The sequence below is a fragment of the Ylistrum balloti genome, unplaced genomic scaffold, assembly GCF_031769215.1.
Source record: "Ylistrum balloti isolate Yb309-2 unplaced genomic scaffold, AGI_CSIRO_Ybal_v1 Utg369754, whole genome shotgun sequence".
Taxonomy (NCBI): Eukaryota; Metazoa; Mollusca; class Bivalvia; order Pectinida; family Pectinidae; genus Ylistrum; species Ylistrum balloti.
In genome coordinates, this window is record NW_026781956.1 from 407401 (window position 1) to 434038 (window position 26638).

The window sequence follows — 26638 nt, forward strand, 5'->3', positions numbered from 1 at the left end:
ATCAGTTTTATCCCTATAACCAGGGACGTCATGGTCTAGGGAATATCTACGTGTGGGCTTCCGGTGATGGCGGTGCGGATGATGACTGTAACTGTGACGGTTATGCGGCCAGCATGTGGACTATTTCAATTAACTCCGCCACTAATGATGGGCAAACTGCCGGATACGACGAATCGTGTTCCTCCACCCTTGCCTCTACTTTCAGCAATGGCAAAAGCACACTTCGTGACGCTGGTGTGGTGAGTAAAACTGTAATACTACGCTCTATTGTGGTGGTAAATAATCCTGTACTTCTATATACTGTTGTAGTGGTACATGATATAAGTAACCCTGTACCAAAGCCGTATATGTGAGTAACACCTTTCAATACAAAATTAGGTATGACCCTGCATCAAACTGCCATTTCGTCTTTGTTTCTAGTGGGGCAAGAGGCCCGGGGTTGAAACCTAGGAGGCGATGTAGGTAAATCAAAATATGCGTCTACATTGATACTGATATCTGATAAATTTGGAAACTGTATTTATCTCATCGTGACGAACATCGGGAAGGGATATCGGGATTTTGCCGTATGTACAATAAAATGCACATCTAACATACCTAACCAAACACTTATCCTCATCGGCACTGTGGGGATATTATTCCATGGAGGCACGCGCAAAGGACCATCATATCTAGAATGAGCAGGAATGCCAGGGTTTTGGGGGAAATGTCACTGTCAATATATATAGAAATTCCCTGTTAACACCATAGCAGCTTCACTCCTAGTTAGGGAGTTTGATCAAATTTCGCACTCTTATACAGAACGCATTTATCTAAATTGAGTACAGGGTTCTGGAATCAAGGTCAAGGTCACCATTACTATTGTCTGTAGCAAGCGTTGGTGTCTTTGTTGCACATCACTCATTGTTGATTCGCGAGGGGATCTGTATCACTTACAATGCATTTTCTTGTTCATGTGTACGTGTATGGTGTGGTGGTGGTGGTGGTGGTATGTGTGTCAGGGGGAGGTGGGGGATGGGGGATGGCTGTGGGTGTTTCTATGTTTTTGTGCATTTGTGTTGTTTTTGTAATTTCGTCTCGCCTACAATAAGACGGTCTTGCGTCAGAATAAGCCGCACGTTAGAATCTTGTTATCAATTATTAAACAAGAAGAAATGGAAAAAGTCCATGACGGTAACCTGAACCACTATGAAGCATTTGATTCGAGAAATCTGTGGTGGTGTCTACGTCCGGGCGACTATAACGTTAGAAGAGCTATGATTAAGTTTCCACGACAAATACAGGCTTATGCAGGAGAGATGTTCGCTAACAAAATCAACATTAAATAAGGAACGAGAGAAACGAATGCCGTGTGCTTTAACAAGCATAATAACTGTATTAGGGCCTTTCCTCCAAGATATTGAGTCCGGGCACTTCTGGCTTGATAATTTAATATCATCAATGTGAAAAGGTTTGGAAAAACTACAATGTCACGACATTATTCACACGCACTGTTTTTAAAACCGTGGTAGATCTCATGATTCACACAGATATGAATTATGAATTTATTTTATACTGATCATAAATGACAAGCACCTTGTATTTATATGTTTCAGGCTACTACCGACCTGTACAACAACTGTACCACCACTCATTCAGGAACTTCCGCCGCGGCACCGGAAGCTGCTGGTGTCTTCGCTCTCGCATTGGAGGCAAAGTAAGTAACTGGTTTACGCCAGATATCAACATAATGCTAGCACGTGTTTAACGACGACATAAAGTACAACATATTGATTATATTTCTACGACGACATGGCTGCGTTAGACTCTATAGTGATGTTTTACAGTCAAAAACTTTCAGATATGTCAAGATTCGAATGATCTATGAAACAGAGATAAATGATTGTCTTAGAATTACTTCATCAGTGTCATTTTGTGTTACCCTGATAGATAGACAGTAGAATATGTTAAACTGCAGTAACTGTAGTTACCAGTAGAATGTGCTAAGTAGCAGTGAAATTAGTTACCAGTAGAATATTTCAAATAGCAGTGAATTTAGTTATCAGTAGAATGTGTTAAACAGCAGTAACTGTAGTTACCACTGGAATGTGTTAAGTAGCAGTGAAATTAGTTACCAGTAGAACGTGTTAAACAGCAGTAACTATAGTTACGAGTAGAACATTTTAAATAGCAGTGAATTTAGTTACCAGTAGAACGTGTTTAATAGCAGTAGATTTAGTTACCAGTAGAATGGGTTAAACAGCAGTGAATTTAGTTACCAGTAGAATGGGTTTAATAGCAGTAAATTTAGTTACCAGTGCAATGGGTTAAACAGCAGTGAATTTAGTTACCAGTATAATGGGTTAAACAACAGTGAATGTAGTTACCAGTAGAATGAGTTAACCAGCAGTACCTTTTATTACCAATAGAATGGGTTAAGCATGCCTTTAATAAAATCATGAAGTCACTAGTTTAAAGAAGAATTTCTTTATAATATGATTGGTCCCTCTTGCAAGTCCCCTGGTCGATGAACCCATTATAAAATAGGTAGGAGACCCTAGATGTTCCTGTTGTATGGTAATGCCACCAGTGGGATGTTGGCCTTCAGGAATCATCTATTGGTTTTACTTATGCACAGTGTATGATCGCCGAGGCTGTACCTTACTATATGTTATCCAGGGTCAAATTATATGTTCTCCAAAGATGTTACCTGTTGTACCTTAAATGTAAGTTCTTTAAGGATGTGCCCTCATTTCATATTCTCAAAGGTATGTTCTCCAATGTGGTACCTTAACTATTGTACCGCAGCTGCTAATGAATGTCATAAGATATGCAGAACTGTGTTAGTGTCGTCTTCTTTTTTATCCTTGTGTCTATCCGAGGCAGCATTATCAGTCTGGAGAACAGTCATTATTACCTCTGAAGCAGGATGCAGTTGCCCATGTCGACTTCCTGTCGGTCTATCGATAATCGATGCGCGATGTCCAATTAGGTTTCTGTCACTTTAGTAATGCAATAATGCCTTATCTAATGCGACACCTTCTGTGGGAACGTACGTCTCGCTGAGTTGATCCAATTGTCCCGCGGTGTTGATGACATAACGTGATGAAAGGATATCCGGAACCGACCTCGCCTGGCCGCATGCTCAAAGCCATTTCCTTAGAAAATGTCACCTAGTACAACAGAGTTATTGTTGGTAAAATCGACAGTTTATGAATAGGAATGGCAAAGTATTACATATTTAATATGAAATACCTATCGATCATATAACATTTTGCTATTCAGGGCGTCTTAACTCACGACTGGAGAAGTTTTATATATTCTGCGTGGGTAGAGTTGATTCTTCGGTCATAATACTGAAATAGTTTATATTTCGCCTCAAGAAGTCTCCTGCAATCTCAGAAGTTATCATATAATGCCATTCTGAAAGTGTGTAGGAATAAAGGGCTCTGCTTGCTTCTTTCGATGTCTCTATATCTAATGCTATAATTTTAGTCCGCCATATTTGTGTATCTGTGTCTAAAACATCATTTCCGTGTCTGTTCACGCCGTGTTGTACCAAATGGTGGACAGCGTTTTCTCTTATATCTAAAGGCTCCGACAAACTTTGAATAACTAATGAATTAGAAATTTTATCAACCACATGTATACATGATTCTTCGGACAATATGCGATAGCGAAATCGGAGGCAACGTAATGACAATACTACTGTGTACAGTGACAGGACAATCTCGCTAACCACTAATGCGCCATTTTCGTGAAATTCTTTGATCTACTTTGGAAGAAAAGTGCGACTTGATGTGGGCACCTACATTGTACCAATGAACTGTGACGTTTTGGGAGTATTGCGGCATCGGAAATAGAATGTTCTTGCGCCTGGACAACAGGGAGCCAGGCATAAAATTAATTTATCGTTGCCAATTTCATTTCCTCTTGAGTACGAATGCCTTAAAATGCATATCCAAGTAAAATTGCACATAATTGACCAGCGTGAAGTACATAAAATTATGTTTATATGGTTCGTTCACCGCGTGCCGATTAGATTACCGGATTTTCAAACACTAAACATTTATTGTACAGTTGTGTATCACAAACTATCTACAGACACTTTAGTATAACTTTGTTAGTGATCAGAATAGCAATGCCATCTATTTGATGAGTCACATAATGACAATATTACGTAATAATTCCGCAGTTAAAAGAACCCTTTGATCGCTGCCTTCGTGACACTTCCTGTGTCAATGGATGTTTATGCCTTCTCCTTCAGCAGACTGCTGACAAAACACGGAAGGTATGGAGCGGTCGTGTATATTGAAGTCTTACGGAGGCGAGCCAGTATCCGACAGCGATGGACAGAGAATCCCTCTTTGTTTCTAGCTACCACGAGTTAATGTACGGCCTAGCTGTAGGAGTGAAGACGTATAGTGATGTCCGGCAGTCGTTTATTGGCTTTTGCTTCCAAAACCTGTCATTCGCTTTCCACACAGTCGCCGTTTCCCGAACTTTACATCTATATATAGCGACGCTTGTCGACACAAAAGATGCACATCCGATCGGAACATAATTATTCTAGTATTTACTGCGGTCGAACGTTCTCTATTTCTCCATAAATATATAAATATAGATTGGAGCATGATACTCCAGCTGTGATCAGTATTTTGAACTTCAGGTCTTTATAACAGAATTTACCTATTAAAGGACATGCCTTCTTTTAACAACCTGGCCAGTCTGCCTCCCATCCTCAGTCGCCTTCTTGGCATTAAACCCTTAGCATCACCGACGAGTCTTGAAAGGACGGACAGCTGTAGAGTGCATGTTAATTCATTGCTTGGCGCTACTGTATCTCTCTCTAAATTTGTATCAGAACGTGTTACTGACTTATGTCTCTTTTGTACAATCCGAGATCTGGAGAAGATAAAATATTGTTTTCTAATGAGTCTGACTATTTGCCATTTTAAGCCGATCCATCGATTTCTTGTCACTTATTTTCGGCAAAGGCACAGAAATATCATGATCAATTGCATACTAGTGTTTACCTATTCGCTCTACGCTAACATAAACACAGGAACTGCTCAGTATGCCAAAACCAACTTCAACTTAGCAAATACAAGAGATAAACGTGATGGCGTGCCATTAAGCCAAGAGTTTACGACAATAATCCATTCCACTACTGGTGTTCCATTGGCACAAAGCAAGACTAAAACCATACACTATGGAAACTATAAATTAATACACGACAAAACGACAATGTGACAAAAAAGGGTGAATTTCAGAGGTGTTTTCTTCAATATTTCCTTAACCTTTATCCCACTGCTTTTTCTGTGTTTCAGTGTCCGAAATGATTCCAGTCTTTTGACTTTGTACTAGATTCCTCGGGTTTTCCTACTTCATTGTCGAGAGGGGTCAGAGTGGTATATTCTATAGGTCTATCAGATCAGTTCTCTATATATAGACAGTTTGTATAATGTATCGCTTCATCATTTTTATAGAATACATGGTATATATGGGGATTTATTTTTAATACCTGGATTCCCTTTGATATAATTCATATTTCACGAGTATGACAGAATATCTATTTTATCAAGAGTACCTTACACGAATGAAAAATTACGACATATTTTGTCATGCGAAATATACATAATATATTAACCGGATATAACAAAGTCTTCTTATTTATTGCATTTGAAAGAAAACCAAATAGAAAAATATTGGCGCGTTCGTTGTCATCCGGTCCCGGTTGTTCAAAGGCCGGTTACAGATAACCAGTGATCAGTGAATGAAACAAAACTTGGAAACATTCTTTATCTTTTCACAGCTGTTGGCTGGTTCTATAATTAGCTGATATGTTCAAATTACGATATTTATTTAAACCTCCCCATTTTTTTGTTTTTGTTTTTTTGTTTTGTTTTTGTTTGTTTTTGTTTTACACTTTTTTCAATCACTTTGAATTTTCCTCAGTTGCCTCATAGGCTTCCCAATTTAGGCTCTTAGCATCACTGACGAATCCAAGAAGGACAATGTATGATGCAGTATATTTAATTGTTTGGCTCTACTATATCGAACTCTGAACTTGTATTAAAAGGTGCTTTTCATTTGTGTGTCTTTTGTAAAATTTTGAGATACGCAAGACTTAGACTTTTATTTTTTTTTAATTTTGCATCTAACACTCTTGTTTGCTCACTGGCAACAATTTGATTTTTTCGCGAAGCACAAGTTTAACGGGGGCTTGGTAATTTGACATTAAGCTTGACAATCATTTTATCAAAGGGCTCTGATTTTACGATATTTTTATCACAGCAGCTATCACAAATTTGTATATTTTATCACAGGGATGTTTGTATATTTTATCATAGGGAGTTTGTATATTTTATCACAGGGAGTCTGTATATTTTATCACAGGGTGTTTGTATATTTTATCACAGGGAGTTTGTATATTTTATCACAGGGAGTTTGTATATTTTATCACAGGGAGTTTGTATATTTTATCACAGGGAGTTTGTATATTTTATCACAGGGAGTTTGTATATTTTATCACAGGGAGTTTGTATATTTTATCACAGGGAGTTTGTATATTTTATCAAAGGGAGTTTGTATATTTTATCACAAGGAGTTTATCACATGAAGTTTGTATATTTTATCACGGGGATTTTGTATATTTTATCACAGGGAGTTTGTATATTTTATCACAGGGAGTTGTATATTTTATCACATGAAGTTTGTATATTTTATCACAGGGAGTTTGTATATTTTATCACAGGGAGTTTGTATATTTTATCACAGGGAGTTTGTATATTTTATCACAGGGAGTTTGTATATTTTATCACGGGGAGTTTGTATATTTTATCACAGGGAGTTTGTATATTTTATCACAGGGAGTTTGTATATTTTATCACAGGGAGTTTGTATATTTTATCACAGAGTTTGTATATTTTATCACAGGGAGTTTGTATATTTTATCACAGGGAGTTTGTATATTTTATCACAGGGAGTTTGTATATTTTATCACAGGGAGTTTGTATATTTTATCACAGGGAGTTTGTATATTTTATCACAGGGAGTTTGTATATTTTATCACAGGGAGTTTGTATATTTTATCACAGGGAGTTTGTATATTTTATCACAGGGAGTTTGTATATTTTATCACAGGGAGTTTGTATATTTTATCACAGGGAGTTTGTATATTTTATCACGGGGAGTTTGTATATTTTATCACAGGGAGTTTGTATATTTTATCACATGAAGTTTGTATATTTTATCACAGGGAGTTTGTATATTTTATCACAGGGAGTTTGTATATTTTATCACAAGGAGTTTATAAAATGAAGAAAATATATTTTATCACATGAAGTTTGTATATTTTATCACAGGGATTTTGTATATTTTATCACAGGGATTTTGTATATTTTATCACAGGGAGTTTGTATATTTTATCACAGGGAGTTTGTATATTTTATCACAGGGAGTTTGTATATTTTATCACAGGGAGTTTGTATATTTTATCACAGGGAGTTTGTATATTTTATCACAGGGAGTTTGTATATTTTATCACAGGGAGTTTGTATATTTTATCACAGGGAGTTTGTATATTTTATCACAGGGAGTTTGTATATTTTATCACAGGGAGTTTGTATATTTTATCACAGGGAGTTTGTATATTTTATCACAGGGAGTCTGTATATTTCATCACGGGGTGTTTGTATATTTTATCACAGGGAGTTTGTATATTTTATCACAGGGAGTTTGTATATTTTATCACAGGGAGTTTGTATATTTTATCACAGGGAGTTTGTATATTTTATCACAGGGAGTTTGTATATTTTATCACGGGGAGTTTGTATATTTTATCACAGGGAGTTTGTATATTTTATCACGGGGAGTTTGTATGTTTTATCACAGGGAGTTTGTATATTTTATCACAGGGAGTCTGTATATTTTATCACAGGGAGTTTGTATATTTTATCACAGGGAGTTTGTATATTTTATCACAGGGAGTTTGTATGTTTTATCACAGGGAGTTTGTATGTTTTATCACAGGGAGTTGGTATATTTTATCACAGGGAATTTGTATATTTTATCACAGGGAGTTTGTATATTTTATCACAGGGAGTTTGTATATTTTATCACAGGGAGTTTGTATATTTTATCACAGGGAGTTTGTATATTTTATCACAGGGAGTTTGTATATTTTATCACATGAAGTTTGTATATTTTATCACAGGGAGTTTGTATATTTTATCACGGGGAGTTTGTATATTTTATCACAGGGAGTTTGTATATTTTATCACAGGGAGTTTGTATATTTTATCACAGGGAGTTTGTATATTTTATCACAGGGAGTTTGTATATTTTATCACAGGGAGTTTGTATATTTCATCACGGGGTGTTTGTATATTTTATCACAGGGAGTTTGTATATTTTATCACAGGGAGTTTGTATATTTTATCACAGGGAGTTTGTATATTTTATCACAGGGAGTTTGTATATTTTATCACAGGGAGTCTGTATATTTTATCACAGGGAGTTTGTATATTTTATCACAGGGAGTTTGTATATTTTATCACAGGGAGTTTGTATATTTTATCACAGGGAGTTTGTATATTTTATCACAGGGAGTTTGTATATTTTATCACAGGGAGTTTGTATATTTTATCACAGGGTGTTTGTATATTTTATCACAGGGAGTTTGTATATTTTATCACAGGGAGTTTGTATATTTTATCACAGGGAGTTTGTATATTTTATCACAGGGAGTTTGTATATTTTATCACAGGGAGTTTGTATATTTTATCACAGGGAGTTTGTATATTTTATCACGGGGAGTTTGTATATTTTATCACGGGGAGTTTGTATATTTTATCACAGGGAGTTTGTATATTTTATCACAGGGAGTTTGTATATTTTATCACAGGGAGTTTGTATATTTTATCACAGGGAGTTTGTATATTTTATCACAGGGAGTTTGTATATTTTATCACAGGGAGTTTGTATATTTTATCACAGGGAGTTTGTATATTTTATCACAGGGAGTTTGTATATTTTATCACATGAAGTTTGTATATTTTATCACAGGGAGTTTGTATATTTTATCACAGGGAGTTTGTATATTTTATCACAGGGAGTTTGTATATTTTATCACAGGGAGTTTGTATATTTTATCACAGGGAGTTTGTATATTTTATCACAGGGAGTTTGTATATTTTATCATAGGGAGTCTGTATATTTTATCACAGGGAGTTTGTATATTTTATCACAGGGAGTTTGTATATTTTATCACAGGGAGTTTGTATATTTTATCACAGGGAGTTTGTATATTTTATCACAGGGAGTTTGTATATTTTATCATCACAGGGAGTTTGTATATTTTATCACAGGGAGTTTGTATATTTTATCACATGGTATATTTTATCACAGGGAGTTTGTATATTTTATCACAGGGATTTTGTATATTTTATCACAGGGAGTTTGTATATTTTATCACAGGGAGTTTGTATATTTTATCACAGGGAGTTTGTATATTTTATCACAGGGAGTTTGTATATTTTATCACAGGGAGTTTGTATATTTTATCACAGGGAGTTTGTATATTTTATCACAGGGAGTTTGTATATTTTATCACAGGGAGTTTGTATATTTTATCACATGGAATTTGTATATTTTATCAAAGGGATTTTGTATATTTTATCACAGGGAGTCTGTATATTTTATCACAGGGAGTTTGTATATTTTATCACAGGGAGTTTGTATATTTTATCACAGGGAGTTTGTATATTTTATCACAGGGAGTTTGTATATTTTATCACAGGGAGTTTGTATATTTTATCACAGGGAGTTTGTATATTTTATCACAGGGAGTTTGTATATTTTATCACAGGGTGTTTGTGTTTGTATATTTTATCACAGGGAGTTTGTATATTTTATCACAGGGAGTTTGTATATTTTATCACAGGGAGTTTGTATATTTTATCACAGGGAGTTTGTATATTTTATCACAGGGAGTTTGTATATTTTATCACAGGGAGTTTGTATATTTTATCACAGGGAGTTTGTATATTTTATCACAGGGAGTTTGTATATTTTATCACAGGGAGTTTGTATATTTTATCACAGGGAGTTTGTATATTTTATCACAGGGAGTTTGTATATTTTATCACAGGGAGTTTGTATATTTTATCACAGGGAGTTTGTATATTTTATCACAGGGAGTTTGTATATTTTATCACAGGGAGTTTGTATATTTTATCACAGGGAGTTTGTATATTTCATCACGGGGTGTTTGTATATTTTATCACAGGGAGTCTGTATATTTTATCACAGGGATTTTGAATATTTTATCACAGGGAGTTTGTATATTTCATCACAGGGTGTTTGTATATTTTATCACAGGGAGTTTGTATATTTTATCACAGGGAGTTTGTATATTTTATCACAGGGAGTTTGTATATTTTATCACAGGGAGTTTGTATATTTTATCACAGGGAGTTTGTATATTTTATCACAGGGAGTTTGTATATTTTATCACAGGGAGTTTGTATATTTTATCACAGGGAGTTTGTGTATTTTATCACAGGGAGTCTGTATATTTTATCACAGGGAGTTTGTATGTTTTATCACAGGGAGTTTGTATATTTCATCACGGGGAGTTTGTATATTTTATCACAGGGATTTTGTATATTTTATCACAAGGAGTTTATCACATGAAGTTTGTATATTTTATCACGGGGAGTTTGTATATTTTATCACAGGGATTTTGTATATTTTATCACAGGGAGTTTGTATATTTTATCACAGGGAGTTCACAGGGAGTTTGTATATTTTATCACAGGGAGTCTGTATATTTTATCACAGGGAGTTTGTATATTTTATCACGGGGAGTTTGTATATTTTATCACGGGGAGTTTGTATGTTTTATCACAGGGAGTTTGTATATTTTATCACAGGGAGTTTGTATATTTTATCACAGGGAGTTTGTATATTTTATCACATGGAATTTGTATATTTTATCAAAGGGATTTTGTATATTTTATCACAGGGAGTTTGTATATTTTATCACGGGGTGTTTGTATATTTTATCACAGAGTTTGTATATTTTATCACAGGGAGTTTGTATATTTTATCACAGGGAGTTTGTATATTTTATCACAGAGTTTGTATATTTTATCACAGGGAGTCTGTATATTTTATCATAGGGAGTTTGTATATTTTATCACAGGGAGTCTGTATATTTTATCACAGGGAGTTTGTATATTTTATCACAGGGAGTTTGTATATTTTATCACAGGGATTTTGTATATTTTATCACAGGGAGTTTGTATATTTTATCACAGGGAGTTTGTATATTTTATCACAGGGTGTTTGTATATTTTATCACAGGGATTTAATAACAAGTATAATCTTATTGTAAAATTTTACAAATCGACTTTTTTTTTAAATCGTAGGAAGTTTGCCACCAACCAGCCTATTCAGATGCACATAGACACAGACGCGTGCCATGGCAGTGACAACGAGATCAACTACCTGGAGCACGTGCAGGCGTTCGTAACGCTTAAGTCCACATACAGAGGAAATGTCGTCATCTTCATTACGTCACCAATGAACACTACGTAAGATCGCACTTCTTCAGTTTGCTTCGTTTCGTCAAAAATACCAAAAATTTATACCAAATTGAAACCAATGATAAGTAAAAATGTTAATATGGAGACAACCAAAACTGCCGTATGAGATATAACAAGAATAGGATAAACAACACGAGTACAATAATACAAATTAACTGATAATATTTTGTATAGTAATTTCTATTCTTTTGTAGGTTTAACTATTTATTTTCTTTATCGCAGTAAGAGTTTTACTTTTTTACGAAGCTGGTAGAATTGAGTTCGGATTGTTGATAACTACCATTATTATTATAACTATTTTGTTTGTATGTGTTTTTTTAATCAAAGTATATGAAACGACGCTATAATAGAAGGTACATAACGTTATACACACTATACGTGTATATGTACATACAATTTTACAATGATGATTTTTTTCTCGTAGCTCGATGATCCTGAGCCAGAGACCTAATGATGACGACCACAAGAATGGGTTCACTCGCTGGCCCTTCATGACAACACACACCTGGGCTGAGAACCCTCATGGGCGCTGGAAGCTTGAGATCACACTCGTACCTGGTAAGAACACCAACGTAGACACGGGAACTTTCTTTGAATGGACCTTAATTTTCCATGGAACTCGCAACGCCCCCTACAAAAACCAGATTGCAGACGAGATGAATCATGGGAAGCTGTTCAAGGTCAAAAGAATCCACCAGGAGAAAGCTTGAGAATCTTGTGACAAGGGAGGACATTATTTATCAGTTAAATCCAAAACGAGATATGTCATGTTTTAATAGAAAGTTATCATTTAAATATTCAAAACAATAAGATAATTGTTAACCTTTAATGGATTTATAAAATTTGAAATGTAATTAAAACGTTTCAATATATATTTAACTCGGAATCGGAAAAAATGCATATTGATATGTTAAAGTATTATTATATTGTATAAATGAGAGAAGAAAACATTATCATTTCACGTACACCAAACACGTATTGCTACTCGAAGCATATAGAACGGATATATATTTTTATATTAAAAGTGCAAAGTATGCAATTATTTTGGAAGTTTTATTAAAATGACTGAACCGCTTCGAGAACCAATATTTGCTTTGTGTCGTTATAATCGACCCTAATGGAAATGCATTCCAGAATGAAATTTCCGTCGAGTTTCTATTGATGGAAAATGATTGGAATTGCATGGATAATCGGTCCACACTTGCAGACTTCTTACCTAGTAAAGTATGTTTGGACGTGGGCCTGATTATGTTTAGGCCTCTACCGAGACACACATATTATAGTGATCAAATGTTAATACAATTATCTGGCAGTAAATATATGTAGTCTTCCACGCAACTGAAGTCAGACTTCCTCGTTTGGGTGGATCTTTGTGCTGGTAACTTTATGTGTTTCGGTAGAATTCTAACTTACCTATTTTAAGACAAATAGACAGATATCTTTATTCAATTTACAAATACTTTATCACTTATTACAAAACGGTAGTCAATGCATTACAGGACTTATTGTTTCACTTACTCACTGAACTACACGAGTTATTGTTTAGTCTACTCGGTACACTACAGTAGTTATTGTTTAGTCTACTCGGTACGCTACAGTAGTTATTGGTTAGTCTATTCGGTACACTACGGTTTTTATTGTTTAGTCTACTCGGTACACTACAGTAGTTATTGTTTAGTCTACTCGGTACACTACAGTAGTTATTGTTTAGTCTACTCGGTACACTACACGGTAGTTTAGATTATTTGGTACAATATCAGTACCTACTTTTTAGCCTACCTATTTCAGCAGTTGTATTTAATCTAACTACTCCATGTATCACGAAAATTATTCTTTGATATTTAATTGACTATTCGGTAAACTTCAGTATTTATCGTTTATCTACCTGTTAACGGTACTCTGGTTGTGCTCCATGAACGAAGTTTGTCACTCGTACAGTCTGCTGCGTGGCATGATTGACTTTGTAAGTTTCTCTATTTTCTATAGTTGCCACCGCTCATATCATTTACCTAACCTTAAACACTGTGTTATTGTGCCAGAAGTACGACCTAGCAATTTAACTGAACAGTAAAAAGGTGATATTTGGACTTTTTGAAGCACCAATCTCAGTGGGAGCTTGCACTATGACACAACACGCATTCTTCGTGGAGATGGTTAATAAAATAGCATAAAAGATTAGGACCATCTTTGCTTTTCACAAGTTTTAAGTCCTTCATCGTTGTAGCGATGTGCGTAGTGATCTCTTAGTGTTGTTCGTCCCAGTTCTTTACACATAGTCATAAAATTTCTGGGATTCAGAATAAATTATTTCTCTTTTGAAATTGATTATTAAATAGTAAAGCAACACAAATGCTGATTGGTGTGTAATATTGTATGTTACCAGCTAAGACTTATGTATGTTATTGTAAGATCGATTTCATACTTAAGATACATCTGTAAGTTACCAGTTAAGACTGATGTATGTTACTGTATGATTGATTTCATACTAAAGTTATCCGTTAATATTTTGGGGAAAGATTGTCTCTAGGAAAGGAACATGATGACATACTATGAACGTGATATCTCTAATCACGACAGCAGAAAAACCATTCTCTGCGATGTCTTTCATTGAAAAGACACCCCACCTTCACCCCCTCCCCACCCCCCTAAAATCATTGAAGTAGTTTAAGGAAATTCCTTTAAATGCTTAACATAATTGCAATGTGTATGTGTGCAATAACAGCATACACGATCCTGACATCTTGGAAAGGACAAATTATTTTTGTCTGGACGAGCATGGCTCCACAAAGGAGGTGATATTGAAGTTATAGGATACCTTTACAAGCACGGCGCTTTGTGACAGAAGTACATAGCCATTTGATGATTTTATTGACATGATAAACTCGGAGACCTGACCCTATCATGTCCTTTATTTGACTTTGATCACACAAAAATTACATAATCATAGCTAGCAAATCATTGGTCATCTTTGATAATCACGGTCATCGTCAGGATTATCAATATCATTCGTTAGCGTGTGAAAACAGTATTGGCTACATCAAGATCTAATTTTAGTAACGCTTCATTACCCATGAAATATTGTCATTACCATCAACTTAAAAATGTTGATGTTTCGGAAGCAAACTATCGATTAACGGCTATATTCTAAAATGATATACTTGTAAATATACAGTTTGGATTAGAGCATTGTTTGTGCTCCAGTATAGAATGTGATATTATCTTTATCTCGCATTTCATTGTCGACATGTTTTCCGTTGTTCTATTTTGTGATGAAAATTAAGATACAATTTATTTATCTACACAGCTATAATGCAACGATATTCTAGTGTCAATGACTCGCCTCAAACACAACACTTGATAACTTTAAACGTCATTTTCCAGTCGTTATATGATACTGTCATTATATTATAGTATTCTGTAGGCTTGTTAGGTAACAGTAGCTCTTGGTAAGAAAAACAAAACATAATTATTCTTGATATGTTAAATAGAGTCCTTTCCGAATCCACGGTTTTGGGCAGGGGCTCTAATGTTTGTCATATTTAAGTTTTATTAGAATTACAGACTACAACTCAAGCGTGGAATCCATGATTTATTTTCGGATGTTTTACACATAGAGTCCGTATTTTCTGTAATGGCAACCGTTTCCATAGTCTTCTGTGATCAGAAGTTTATTTAGCACCAGTAAAGTATAAAACTTAATCGAACACAGCACATACGGACGGGGTATAGGAAATATGTGTTTTCAAAGCTTTAACAAGTTAGTGAAAGCAATATGTTTGCATTATAGCTGTGTATAATTGTGTTAAAGTGTTATCGTATATAGTGTTGAACTGGAAGACAGAAATGGCTATATAAGACTTGGCCAGTATTCTGATTAAAGATTCACCGGACCTTTCGAATCATTTTAATCAACTGAAATCAAGATTGCATCTTTTGAAATTCTAATTTCCATCAACATAAATATGTTATAGATGATTTTCTGATATGTCAATGAACTATATAATAGCATCTCTAAAATTATTTTGAAGTAAATTGTGGATCTAAAATTGTCGTTCATGTTGAAACAGCTACTATGATCGACTCTGAACTAGATATAAAGAATGGTAATTACACAATAAAAGTATATTTTGTTGATTTATTTGAGAATATCCCAACTGTTGTAATGTTATGTTGCAAATAAAGTTCGGCCAAAGTGTCCATATGTTGTTTCTTCTTAATTTGTAATATTGACTTTTACTAAAACATGTTCAAGGTCAAGTATCCATGGTTTGTTACCTTTTTTAAACTGACGTCAAAGCGTCTCAGGTTCGCCTCTTGTTATTTGTAAAACACTGCATCTCTGGTCAGCCTGCTGGATTTTATAAAACACTGACGACCAAGAATCTCTGGTCAGCCTGATGGATTATATAAAACACTGACGACCAAGTTTCTCTTGTCAGCCTGCTGGATTATATAAAACACTGACGACCAAGCATCTCTGGTCAGCCTGCTGGATTATATAAAACACTAACGACCAAGCATCCCTGGTCAGCCTGCTGGATTATGTAAAACACTGACGACCAAACATCCCTGGTCAGCCTGCTGGATTAGATAAAACATTGACGACCAAGAATCTCTGGTCAGCCTGCTGGATTATATAAAACACTGACGACCAAGCATCCCTGGTCAGCCTGCTGGATTATATAAAACACTGACGACCAAGAATCCCTGGTCAGCCTGCTGGATTATATAAAACACTGACGACCAAGAATCCCTGGTCAGCCTGCTGGATTATATAAAACACTGACGACCAAGCATCCCTGGTCAGCCTGCTGGATTATATAAAACACTGACGACCAAACATCCCTGGTCAGCCTGCTGGATTACATAAAACACTGACGACCAAGAATCCCTGGTCAGCCTGCTGGATTATATAAAACACTGACGACCAAGCATCCCTGGTCAGCCTGCTGGATTAGATAAAACATTGACGACCAAGAATCCCTGGTCAGCCTGCTGGGTTATGTAAAACACTGACGACCAAACATCCCTGGTCAGCCTGCTGGATTAGATAAAACATTGACGACCAAGAATCCCTGGTCAGCCTGCTGGATTATATAAAACATTGACGACCAAGAATCCCTGGTCAGCCTGCTGGATTTAATTAAACACAATCGAATCAGATAAACCTTAATCTTGATTACTGGACTGAATAATTAATGAGATAACATTTTGAACAGTCTCAGTGATATTTAAAATACCGATATACATTTTTTTCAAAGCTGCTATAGATGTCATTGTGGGAAACAGCTAAGATAGGAAATTCCTCTTTTTCAGAAGTTTTGAGTGAAAAATATTTATCGAAGTAGGTACGATAAATCGTCTGTTATGACCTTAATTAACAGTATTTATATCCAGGCACAGCTGAAAAAATAGAGACATTGTCCCCGTATTGAACCAGTAATTATCCAGGTTTGTTCTACCTAAACTGTTCGACCATACTACATAGATACTTAAGACGTATACAGGTTATATTTCATCTCTAGGGATTTCTATTTGATATCTTAGCATTAGATTATTGTTGTGTAGGGTTTTTCTTGAAAATAAATGCAATTTACGCAGTAGAACCAAATAACAAAACTACATTTGTGCTGAAAAAACAGAAGACTAATTAGGTTTTGAATAAGTGAATCCTTAATGTATAGATAGTCATGCGAAGTTTAACCCGTCTATCTGTAAGTAAAAACATCCTTCCCTCTTTTATAATGTCAGCAGTTTATAATGTTTAAAGAGAAAATATTGTAAATAAGAACGTCCTCACTTTATACCCTATGTCAACACTTTGATGTATCTTATCATCGTCACAAATGGAACAATCGTCAATTGCTTCAGTTATCTCGATATAAAAGTGATTTTATTTGACGTCAATGCGTTCTCTTATCTTATAAATATGCATGAGAGCAAATGCTGCCTATTTGAACAATGTTGTGTCGATTCAAGATAAAGGAAGGATTATAATGACGGAGAAAGCATTCCTCCAGAGAGCTGGAAACACTTGAGCAGGTTAATACAACTGATCTGGTCGATAGCCTTCCCCGACAGAGACGCGAACGGAAAGCGCCTCGAAATCAAGCAGACACGTCCACCATTCGGCTTTCAATACCAACTTAAATGAGAATATGACGGACGATGTATGGCATTGTATTCTGGACAATGGAGAATGTACGAGGACGGTCGGTTTGTTGATGGGTGTAGAAGACATTAGCCATATCAACCAGACAAAGCACTGTTGGGGACATTACTAATGGGTCACCGATCATATAATCTCACAGAGGGCGACTTTGGACGGCACGAACAAAAACGTAGTTCCAGAAATGAATGATCCCATTCCATAGCGCGAAGATGGTGTGATATCTTTGAGCAACAGTCTGACGTCTATGTGTTTTCTTTCATTTGTGTTCTGTATTAATCGTTCACCCAGGAAACTTGTATTGGTGGATGTTCGAGATATTGGTCCTCATTTAGACCGAAATATTACTGATGAAAAATTCCTGAACAGACACAGTCCACCGTCATCTGTAGAACAAAGTGATTTTTACAGAAAATATAATATTATTTAACCTTTGTCATTGTCACCAACAGGTTGCAGCTTGTCGTCTGTTCATGTCCATTGGTCTTTAGCGTGAACATTCCTTTTAACTTTAATTACTGTGTACGTGTTGTCTAGACACATTCTAGGTTTGTTCTGTGGTAATGAACCATTATCCATGTTGTTTCAAAAAGATCTTTTTGATGAATTAGAAGCGATTTTCCTCGAGAATACACAGCCATCCATGAAGACAGAGAGGACGTGAAGGAGCTTTTTGCATGATAGCTAAAATAACAGATTGGGTTTGAAGCAGTAACACGACCTTCCCCCAGTAATTTGAAATGTCGATAGCAATTGTGCGAATGAAATATCAAATTGCTCAACACATTTAATAAATTCCGTACAAGATTCCATTTATCATTTAGGCAGTATTTCTGGAAAAAAATCAGCGAAACCATTAAATTAATTTCCCTATAATACGTGTGATGTGGACTGTATGTTTACACTACCGCGAGACAATCATGTGACGTCATCAAAACGTGACTTAAAAACTATTTATGACGTCACAATAGCGTTATTACGCGCGTGTCTTCCGACATTTATGACGTCACCATATGATATTACAACATGCCAGTGATGTGATAAAAATCACTATCTGCCATTATACCAAGGTATATATAATTACCCTCTCATGAAATTATCTTACATCACTTTCCCCTATATCATCCAGATAATGACACCCTCGTAACGAGGTATTTCCTCGTCCCGGAAGCTTCCCCTTCATCACAACCAGGTAATCAGTCTCATGAAGAGATACTACGCCGTCCCTCCCTATCGCTGTCAACTAGTATACTCATCGCGAACCAGAGCGTGTAGGGAGATCGTGGCGTTGTCCATCTAGCAATAGGTCACTAAGTTATAGGCGATTGATTGTATGTCATCACCAATCGCGTGACGTGGCCAGTAATGTGTGATGAAAGATGTACCACGTGATGAAGGTTGACCGCTATAAGCTATGGATGACATTTGTGTGATCACCATTGACTGTTAACAACCTGTTAGCAGTAATTAGTGTTAACATGCTTCTTGCGCTCACTAATGAGTGATGTTAACAAACGTGGTACTCTCAGTATTGAGTGTTAAAAGGCGTGGTGCGCCCACTAGTGATTGTTAAAAGCCGTGGTGCGCCCAGTAGTGAGTGTTAAAAGGTGTGGTGCGCCCACTAGTGAGTGTTAAAAGGTGTGGTGCGCCCACTAGTGAGTGTTAAAAGGCGTGGTGCGCCCAGTAATGAATATTAAAAGGCGTAGTGCGCTCAATAGTGAGTGTTAAAATGTGTGGTGCACACAGTAATGAGTATTAAAAGTCGTGGTGCGCCCACTAGTAAGTGTTAAAAGGCGTGGTGCGCCCACTAGTGAGTGTTAAAAGACGTGGTGCGCCCAGTAATGAGTATTAAAAGGCGTGGTGCGCCCAGTAGTGAGTGTTAAAAGGCGTGGTGCGCCCAGTAATGAATGTTAAATGATGTAGTGCGCTCAGTAATTGCAAATTATGAGATTGGTGATTACTTGACTGAACACCAATAGTTAAACCCACGATACGCTGTCCTAGACAATTAGTCAATATCACAACCATGACAGCACAGGGCGGTGCAGTCGGTAATTAGACAGTCAGTGTGCCTAATACACACAAACTGTATCATAAATGTATTTTCAAGCAACAAAGTTTCCGTGAATTACGTCAATTACAATATTAATTAATATTTTAGGATTTAATTTTTAAATATGGGTAACTGTTACACGTTAAAATACACATATTATATTCAGATTGCGAACATAACATATTTTAAATGGCTGCCACTCCTGAAGATGGAGCTTAGTAGTAGGGTCGGCCTAGTTCGCCCCGCTAATGGAGTTATCCTTCTTGCCTGTCAGAACCATTAATCGCCTGCTGATTTTTGTCACATTCGCTGTTGTCTGTCTGAGCACTTAGAATGAAAGGGTGGTCTTTGATGGCGAAGACATTCGGTCGTTTCTTGACGTTAACCTCCAATAGTTTGTAGATTAAGTCCTTCACATTTACCGATAACTTCTTGCCTTTGGAGAACCCGATCCTCTTTTCCAGTTGTTGACTGACCATCTTTTTTATATTGGAGTCGTCGTAAGGCATGGATGCGCAAACCTACAGCAGACGGAAAGGGGAACGATATGGAAATGTGAAAACCTACAGCAGACGGAAAGGGGAACGTTATGGAAATGTGAATACCTACAGCAGACGGAAAGGGGAACGTTATGGAAATGTGAATACCTACAGCAGACGGAAAGGGGGACGTTATGGAAATGTGAATACCTACAGCAGACGGAAAGGGGGACGTTATGGAAATGTGAATACCTACAGCAGACGGAAAGGGGGACGTTATGGAAATGTGAATACCTACAGCAGACGGAAAGGGAACGCTATGGAAATGTGAATACCTACAGCAGACGGAAAGGGGGACGCTATGGAAATGTGAATACCTACAGCAGACGGAAATGGGAACGTTATGGAAATGTGAATACCTACAGCAGACGGAAAGGGGGACGCTATGGAAATGTGAATACCTACAGCAGACGGAAAGGGGAACGTTATGGAAATGTGAATACCTACAGCAGACGGAAAGGGGGACGTTATGGAAATGTGAATACCTACAGCAGACTGTAAAGGGAACGTTATGGAAATGTGAATACCTACAGCAGACGGAAAGGGGGACGCTATGGAAATGTGAATGCCTACAGCAGACGGAAAGGGGAACGTTATGGAAATGTGAATACCTACAGCAGACGGTAAGGGGAACGTTATGGAAATGTGAATACCTACAGCAGACGGTAAGGGAAACGTTATGGAAATGTAAAGATCTACAGCAGACGGTAAGGGGAACATTAATGAAATGTGAATACTTACAGCAGATGGTAAGGGGAACGTTATGGAAATGTGAATGCCTAAAGCAGACGGTAAGGGGAACGTTATGGAAATGTGAATGCCTAAAGCAGACGGTAAGGGGAACATTAATGAAATGTGAATAACTACAGCAGACGGTAAGGGGAACGATATGGAAATGTGAATGCCTACAGCAGACGGTAAGGGGAACGTTATGGAAATGTGAATGCCTACAGCAGATGGTAAGGGGAACGTTATGGAAATGTGAATGCCTACAGCAGATGGTAAGGGGAACGTTATGGAAATGTGAAGATCTACAGCAGACGGTAAGGGGAACATTAATGAAATGTGAATACTTACAGCAGACGGTAACGGAAACGTTATGGAAATGTGAATGTCTACAGCAGACGGAAAGGGGGACGTTATGGAAATGTGAATACTTACAGCAGACGGTAAGGGGAACGTTATGGAAATGTGAATGCCTAAAGCAGACGGTAAGGGGAACGTTATGGAAATGTGAATGCCTAAAGCAGACGGTAAGGGGAACGTAATGGAAATGTTAATACCTACAGCAGACGGTAAGGTTATGGAAATGTGAATGCCTACAGCAGATGGTAAGGGGGGCGTTATAGAAAGGTGTATACCTACAGCAGACGGTAAGGCGGACGTTATAGAAAGGTGTGTACCAACAGCAGATGGTAAGGGGGACGTTATAGAAAGGTGTATACCTACAGCAGACGGTAAGGTGGACGTTATAGAAAGGTTTATACATACAGCAAACGGTAAGGGGGACGTTATAGAAAGGTGTATACCTACAAACAGGTTTTGAAAACCTTACCATGATATAGAGAATAATGCCCATGCTCCACACGTCATGTGATGGAAGATGATATGGAATTCCTTGGAGAACCTCCGGAGCTGCGTACGCCGCACTTCCACAAAATGTTTTGCTGACGTCGGAAGGTTCGAAGCAACGAGCAAATCCAAAATCGGATATTTTTATGTTATTCATACAGTCAAGGAGAAGGTTTTCACATTTCATATCTCTGAAAATAGAAAAAAAATAAATACTGAAAAAAAAAGAAAAATAAGTACGGCTTCACTGGGTTTCTACTTTAAAAATGATTAGATCAGACTTTATAAAACGACACCCAAGCATGTTGAAGCATTACATTGGCTTCCATGCTGACAGGCTTCATCGCTAGAAAAAAGACTTGTGAAAGACTTTTTATATCAAATGCAGAAACGGAAAAAATATTGAAGAATACTAATGATAATTTTATTTAAATGCGTCCTGTAGCCGTTATTATAGATACAATATTAATAAGGGACAACGTATTAACCAATATACATCTACATTGACCAGTATTAGAAGCCGTCTGACCTGTGGACTATTTTCCTTTCGTGGAGATAGGTCATGGCGTTGACAATTTGTGTGAACATGACTTGTGCACGATCTTCCTGTAATGCTCCGCGGAGTTTGATATACTCCAAAAGGTCCCCGTGGCCTGCATACTCCATCATAATAAACACCTGTAATATCGGGATATATTATAACTTCAGTATTTGACGCCGTAAAAACTTCTAGCTTCTGAAGGGGTTTTTTGTTATACATTTTACAATATAAAAACATTTGATTTGTGCTACCAATAAATGATAAGTCAAAGAATACAACATACATAGATATGCTTATTTCACTTTTTATTGCTTTCTGTCCTGACTATAAACAAAACGAAATATTATTAGCCAACATGTTCCTATCAATATCAAGGTCTGCCCCGTCAAAACTTTTAGAGATTCTTCCTGTTTCAGTAGTGAAAGAGATTCACTTTCCAATAGTTATGGAACCTACAGACATCATTACTGTTATCTGAGATGAGTAGTGAACCAAAGAGCAGCGAAATCTCAGGAGCCTGATACTATCTAACCTACATAATCAATAAAACTCGCCACTGTTATAAAACTAACTTTTTTTCAATTTTTAGTTTATATCCCTTTGACCCTAAAACTTAGAGAGGGTAAGCGAAAGAGATAAACATAAATGATTAGAATAACCTCAAAACAATTAACGGCCAAGTAGTCAACTGTCTAGACCATGTTAGAAAATTCAAGACACAACTATGTACTGGTATTGAACAACCATGACGACACTGATTGATTCGAGATACACACCCAGATGGTAGAATTAATCACATAAAATACTCAAGAAGATCATTTACTTGGATAAAGTTCATTAGAGACGGTGACCAACGGGACAGCAGTTAAACATTAAGGTCCCGGGCACTGATAATTTCTGCCTTGTAAATCTAGTCATAACTTAAACATTAAAAATGGAATATTCCGTTCACCTGACTGATATTTTCCTTGAAATATAATTTTTATCGCAGAAAGCGCGTGGACTTTCTAATTTTTAACACGTTTCGTCTAGACGACATTTCTTTTTTATGGTCCAAAAATAAGACACCATGACTTTAGCAAATTACCAATAATCAGTCATAAAGTGTACTCCGAATGACTACGGGAACTTGGATCATAAAACGTACGTACGTCTTTGTATAGACAGTACCGGAGTATTCCGAATATTATAACATGATTAAAATTACACGACTTCATTCTTAAATCTCACCACAAAGAACGAATTCTCCAATAACGTCGGACGACAGCAACCTTTACATGCAAAGATTGATCGCTGGGGGCAATATATGTCCGGTAATAGTTTCACTTGCCGGTTCCCACTACTCCGTTATCTGGGTATGTGTTAGACGAAGGTTCCGTAGATTTCTACAGATTAATCACATGAGATGGCATTTCCGGGGGAGTTTCTCGCCAGTTTGGTTTATAGTATAATTGTTAATGTTTTATCGGTCCCTTGTGGTAAAGTATCAGCCATATTCCTGATATCGGAGGCCATGGTGCTATTTAAGTAAATTTGTGAAGCGCACCAAAGTGCTCTAGACCATTCGAAGGATTTGTGGGATCGAGAAAACCTTGACATTCTGAAAACAGCCACTGCCACTTTAAGCAATGGCTTCATACATAGCAACAACCCATCTATATACAATATACATATGTATGTGTTGACTTCAGAGTCGATATGACAATATTGATGGAATACAACGTTTCACATAGAGATACTAGATCAAGAGTAACCAACCTCTGGATGGACACATCCACGTGGAAAAACAGAATCTTTTAGAAAGTCCTCTAAAAGCTGACACAACATTAAGCGGTATAAAGTTTGCTACCCAGAAGAGCATAATTTAATCGGTTGTAAAAGCACCAAGAACGCTAAGGTTTGATCCTTCATCAAAGTGGAAAAATCAGGAAACCAGTTGTATTCTTCTCTTACAAAATAATTTAGACCTCTTCATCAAAGACGTTTAACCAAAGCTAACATCTTGAACCAATAGTTCGAGTCTGTTTTCACCAAATAAATGTATCTGTTTTCCAGGTAAAAGCCATAGTCATAGCGCCTCTAATCACAAAATCAACCACAGGTGTTGAAAAGTACTGACGTACCAAAAGCCAAATAAAGCAAGTGGCCCTGATGTAGTTCCCGGCCAGCGATAATATACTCAAACTTCTTGAACAAGAGTATGGGCCACTTTGAATTTTACTCCATCCTCACGGACCTGCGGAAGTGCAAAGCAAGAGATCATGCGAACTCCAATTGACACATACCATCAATGAAATTGTCAGAAACCTTGCCAAAGCCACATATATGTTGACATCATGCTGTTGGATTTCTCGAAAGCATTCGACAAGGTAACTCAGCATCGACTTCTCCACAACTAGTACGGTTTCCGGGTCGAATCAAAATTTTCCTACAGGATAGCAAGAACTGCGTACTAGTGGAAGGTAAGAAGTAATCGGAGGGTAGTGTAGATTCGCCCCAGGAAAAAGCAATTTCACTTCACATTTTCCTGTGTGCAAGCTGTACAGTCACCACTAAGAGTATTTGATGATGGTTGTCTCCTGTTCAGATGTATCAGTAAGAGAGAGGAATCGGCCATTCTCCAAGAAGACCTTGAGGCAATAGAGAAACGTGAGATAATTTGGCACGTGGCTTCTCACCCTTAAAAAAGCACAACCTTCCAAATCTCAAGGAAGAAGAAACTTCACGACGCCGCCCACAGTCTCCACGGTCACAATCTCTTGAGTGTTCCTGGTAGCAAACACCTAGGCCTCCACATCTCCTCTGACCTCTCCTGGCGAGATCATATTTACTAGTAATCTGCCAAAGCCACCAAACCTCTTGGATTGTGAGAAAGAACTTATGAGGTTGTCCTTAGAAAGTCACAAGCCTACACCTCCTTGGTATGTCCAGTCCTTGTGGGGACGCCTCTTCGGTATGGGATCCCCATATTCAACTCCAATTGACCACCTTGACAGGGTTCAGAGACAAGTCCGATTTACCACAGATAATTAGCATGGAAGGGAACCCGGCTGTGTTAAGAAAAAATCCCACCAACTAGGATAGGAACCACTTCGACAGAGACGTACCAGAAACATAATTACCATGTTCTATCAGTTCACGAAAGAGTTAGTCTGCGTGACTTTCCACCAAAACCTAACTAAACACACGGTACATCTGCAAACAACATCAAACAATTTGGTTGATGCTCATATATTTTCCTACCTTCCAAAAACCATCTTCACCTATAGTTGTTTTACCATCAGACATCAGAACGCTCTTGGACCTACAGAGCTTCCGAATCGCATAGCCTTCAGACAGCCAGGCATACCTGCAGGACACGACTGTCTTCATCTACTTTTATCTGTTTTAATTGTATACAGACGAACATTTTAAGTTTACTGGAGTTTAAACACTCAAATCGAGTCAACTCCATACCGGAAAGAAGAAGAAGAAACGACATAAGGTAAATATACGGCTGGTATGTCTGATGAACATAAAACTATATCCTATATTTCCAGAAAGAATTACGGCAGAGAACAAAAATCCTACCTTCCCGTTGAATTCTATAATTTCGTATAATTTCACGACATTTGGATGATCAACCACTTGGATGATGTCTAACTCTCGCGGAAGGAACTTTTCACGGAAGTCTTTAGGCGCTTTTTTCTTGTTGATGATTTTCACCGCGACCCTGGCATTGATTTTTGAAGAGTAGGCACTCTTGACTTTGGCGTACGAACCCTCTCCCAGCAAAGCACCCAAAGCATAACCGCTTTTCTTTAGTTCGGCTACTTCGTCGCCCGAACTGGACATGGTGGCGACTACTTTTCATTGACAATTGAATGATTTGCCCGACAACACTGTAACTCAGCTGTTACGTCATAAAGGTTGGGTTTCATGACGTCATAGCTACAGTTCCATTCTGACGTTGCAGAGTATTATCTTGTGTCGCAACCGTAAATAGCCGAGGGCTTGCTTTTTCATAAAATGCACTTTGTTTAAAATATCTTATCAAAATCTTGTATTTTACGAGTTTAACAAAATGATGAAACATTGTATGTGACATTTAAGGTCACTGAACGTCGCTCTCTGGTACATGTAATTTTGTATAAGCAAATGTAAGTATGAAACTAAACTAGAATCACTTTAAAA

At 37.0% G+C, this 26638-nt stretch overlaps 2 protein-coding genes across 2 annotated transcripts in view; one reads left to right on the forward strand and one right to left on the reverse strand.

Moving 5' to 3' along the window:
* LOC132543358 (neuroendocrine convertase 2-like) overlaps nucleotides 1-12301 on the forward strand; it is a 37534-nt gene extending 25233 nt beyond the window's left edge. Inside the window, exons 9-12 of the mRNA XM_060206850.1 lie at nucleotides 24-239; nucleotides 1596-1696; nucleotides 11415-11579; nucleotides 12016-12301. Coding sequence (XP_060062833.1) covers nucleotides 24-239; nucleotides 1596-1696; nucleotides 11415-11579; nucleotides 12016-12301 — 768 coding nt within the window. The remainder of the gene's footprint in view (nucleotides 1-23; nucleotides 240-1595; nucleotides 1697-11414; nucleotides 11580-12015) is intronic.
* Nucleotides 12302-20067: 7766 nt separating this feature from the next.
* Nucleotides 20068-26299, reverse strand: LOC132543410 (testis-specific serine/threonine-protein kinase 1-like). The gene is made up of 4 exons (XM_060206911.1): nucleotides 26036-26299; nucleotides 22454-22602; nucleotides 21908-22115; nucleotides 20068-20334 (listed from the first exon to the last, which is right to left on the reverse strand). The coding sequence occupies exons 1-4, from the start codon at nucleotides 26297-26299 to the stop codon at nucleotides 20068-20070; spliced, it is 888 nt and encodes a 295-aa protein (XP_060062894.1).
* Nucleotides 26300-26638: the final 339 nt, after the last annotated feature.

Coding starts and splice junctions, on each gene's coding strand:
- LOC132543410 (XM_060206911.1), bottom strand. CDS start 26,299: ATGTCCAGTTCGGGCGACGAAGTAGCCGAACTAAAGAAAAGCGGTTAT. Junction 22,116..22,453: donor GAAAGGAAAATAGTCCACAG/GTCAGACGGCTT, acceptor TTCTATTTTCAG/AGATATGAAATGTGAAAACC. Junction 20,335..21,907: donor GCATTATTCTCTATATCATG/GTAAGGTTTTCA, acceptor CGTCTGCTGTAG/GTTTGCGCATCCATGCCTTA.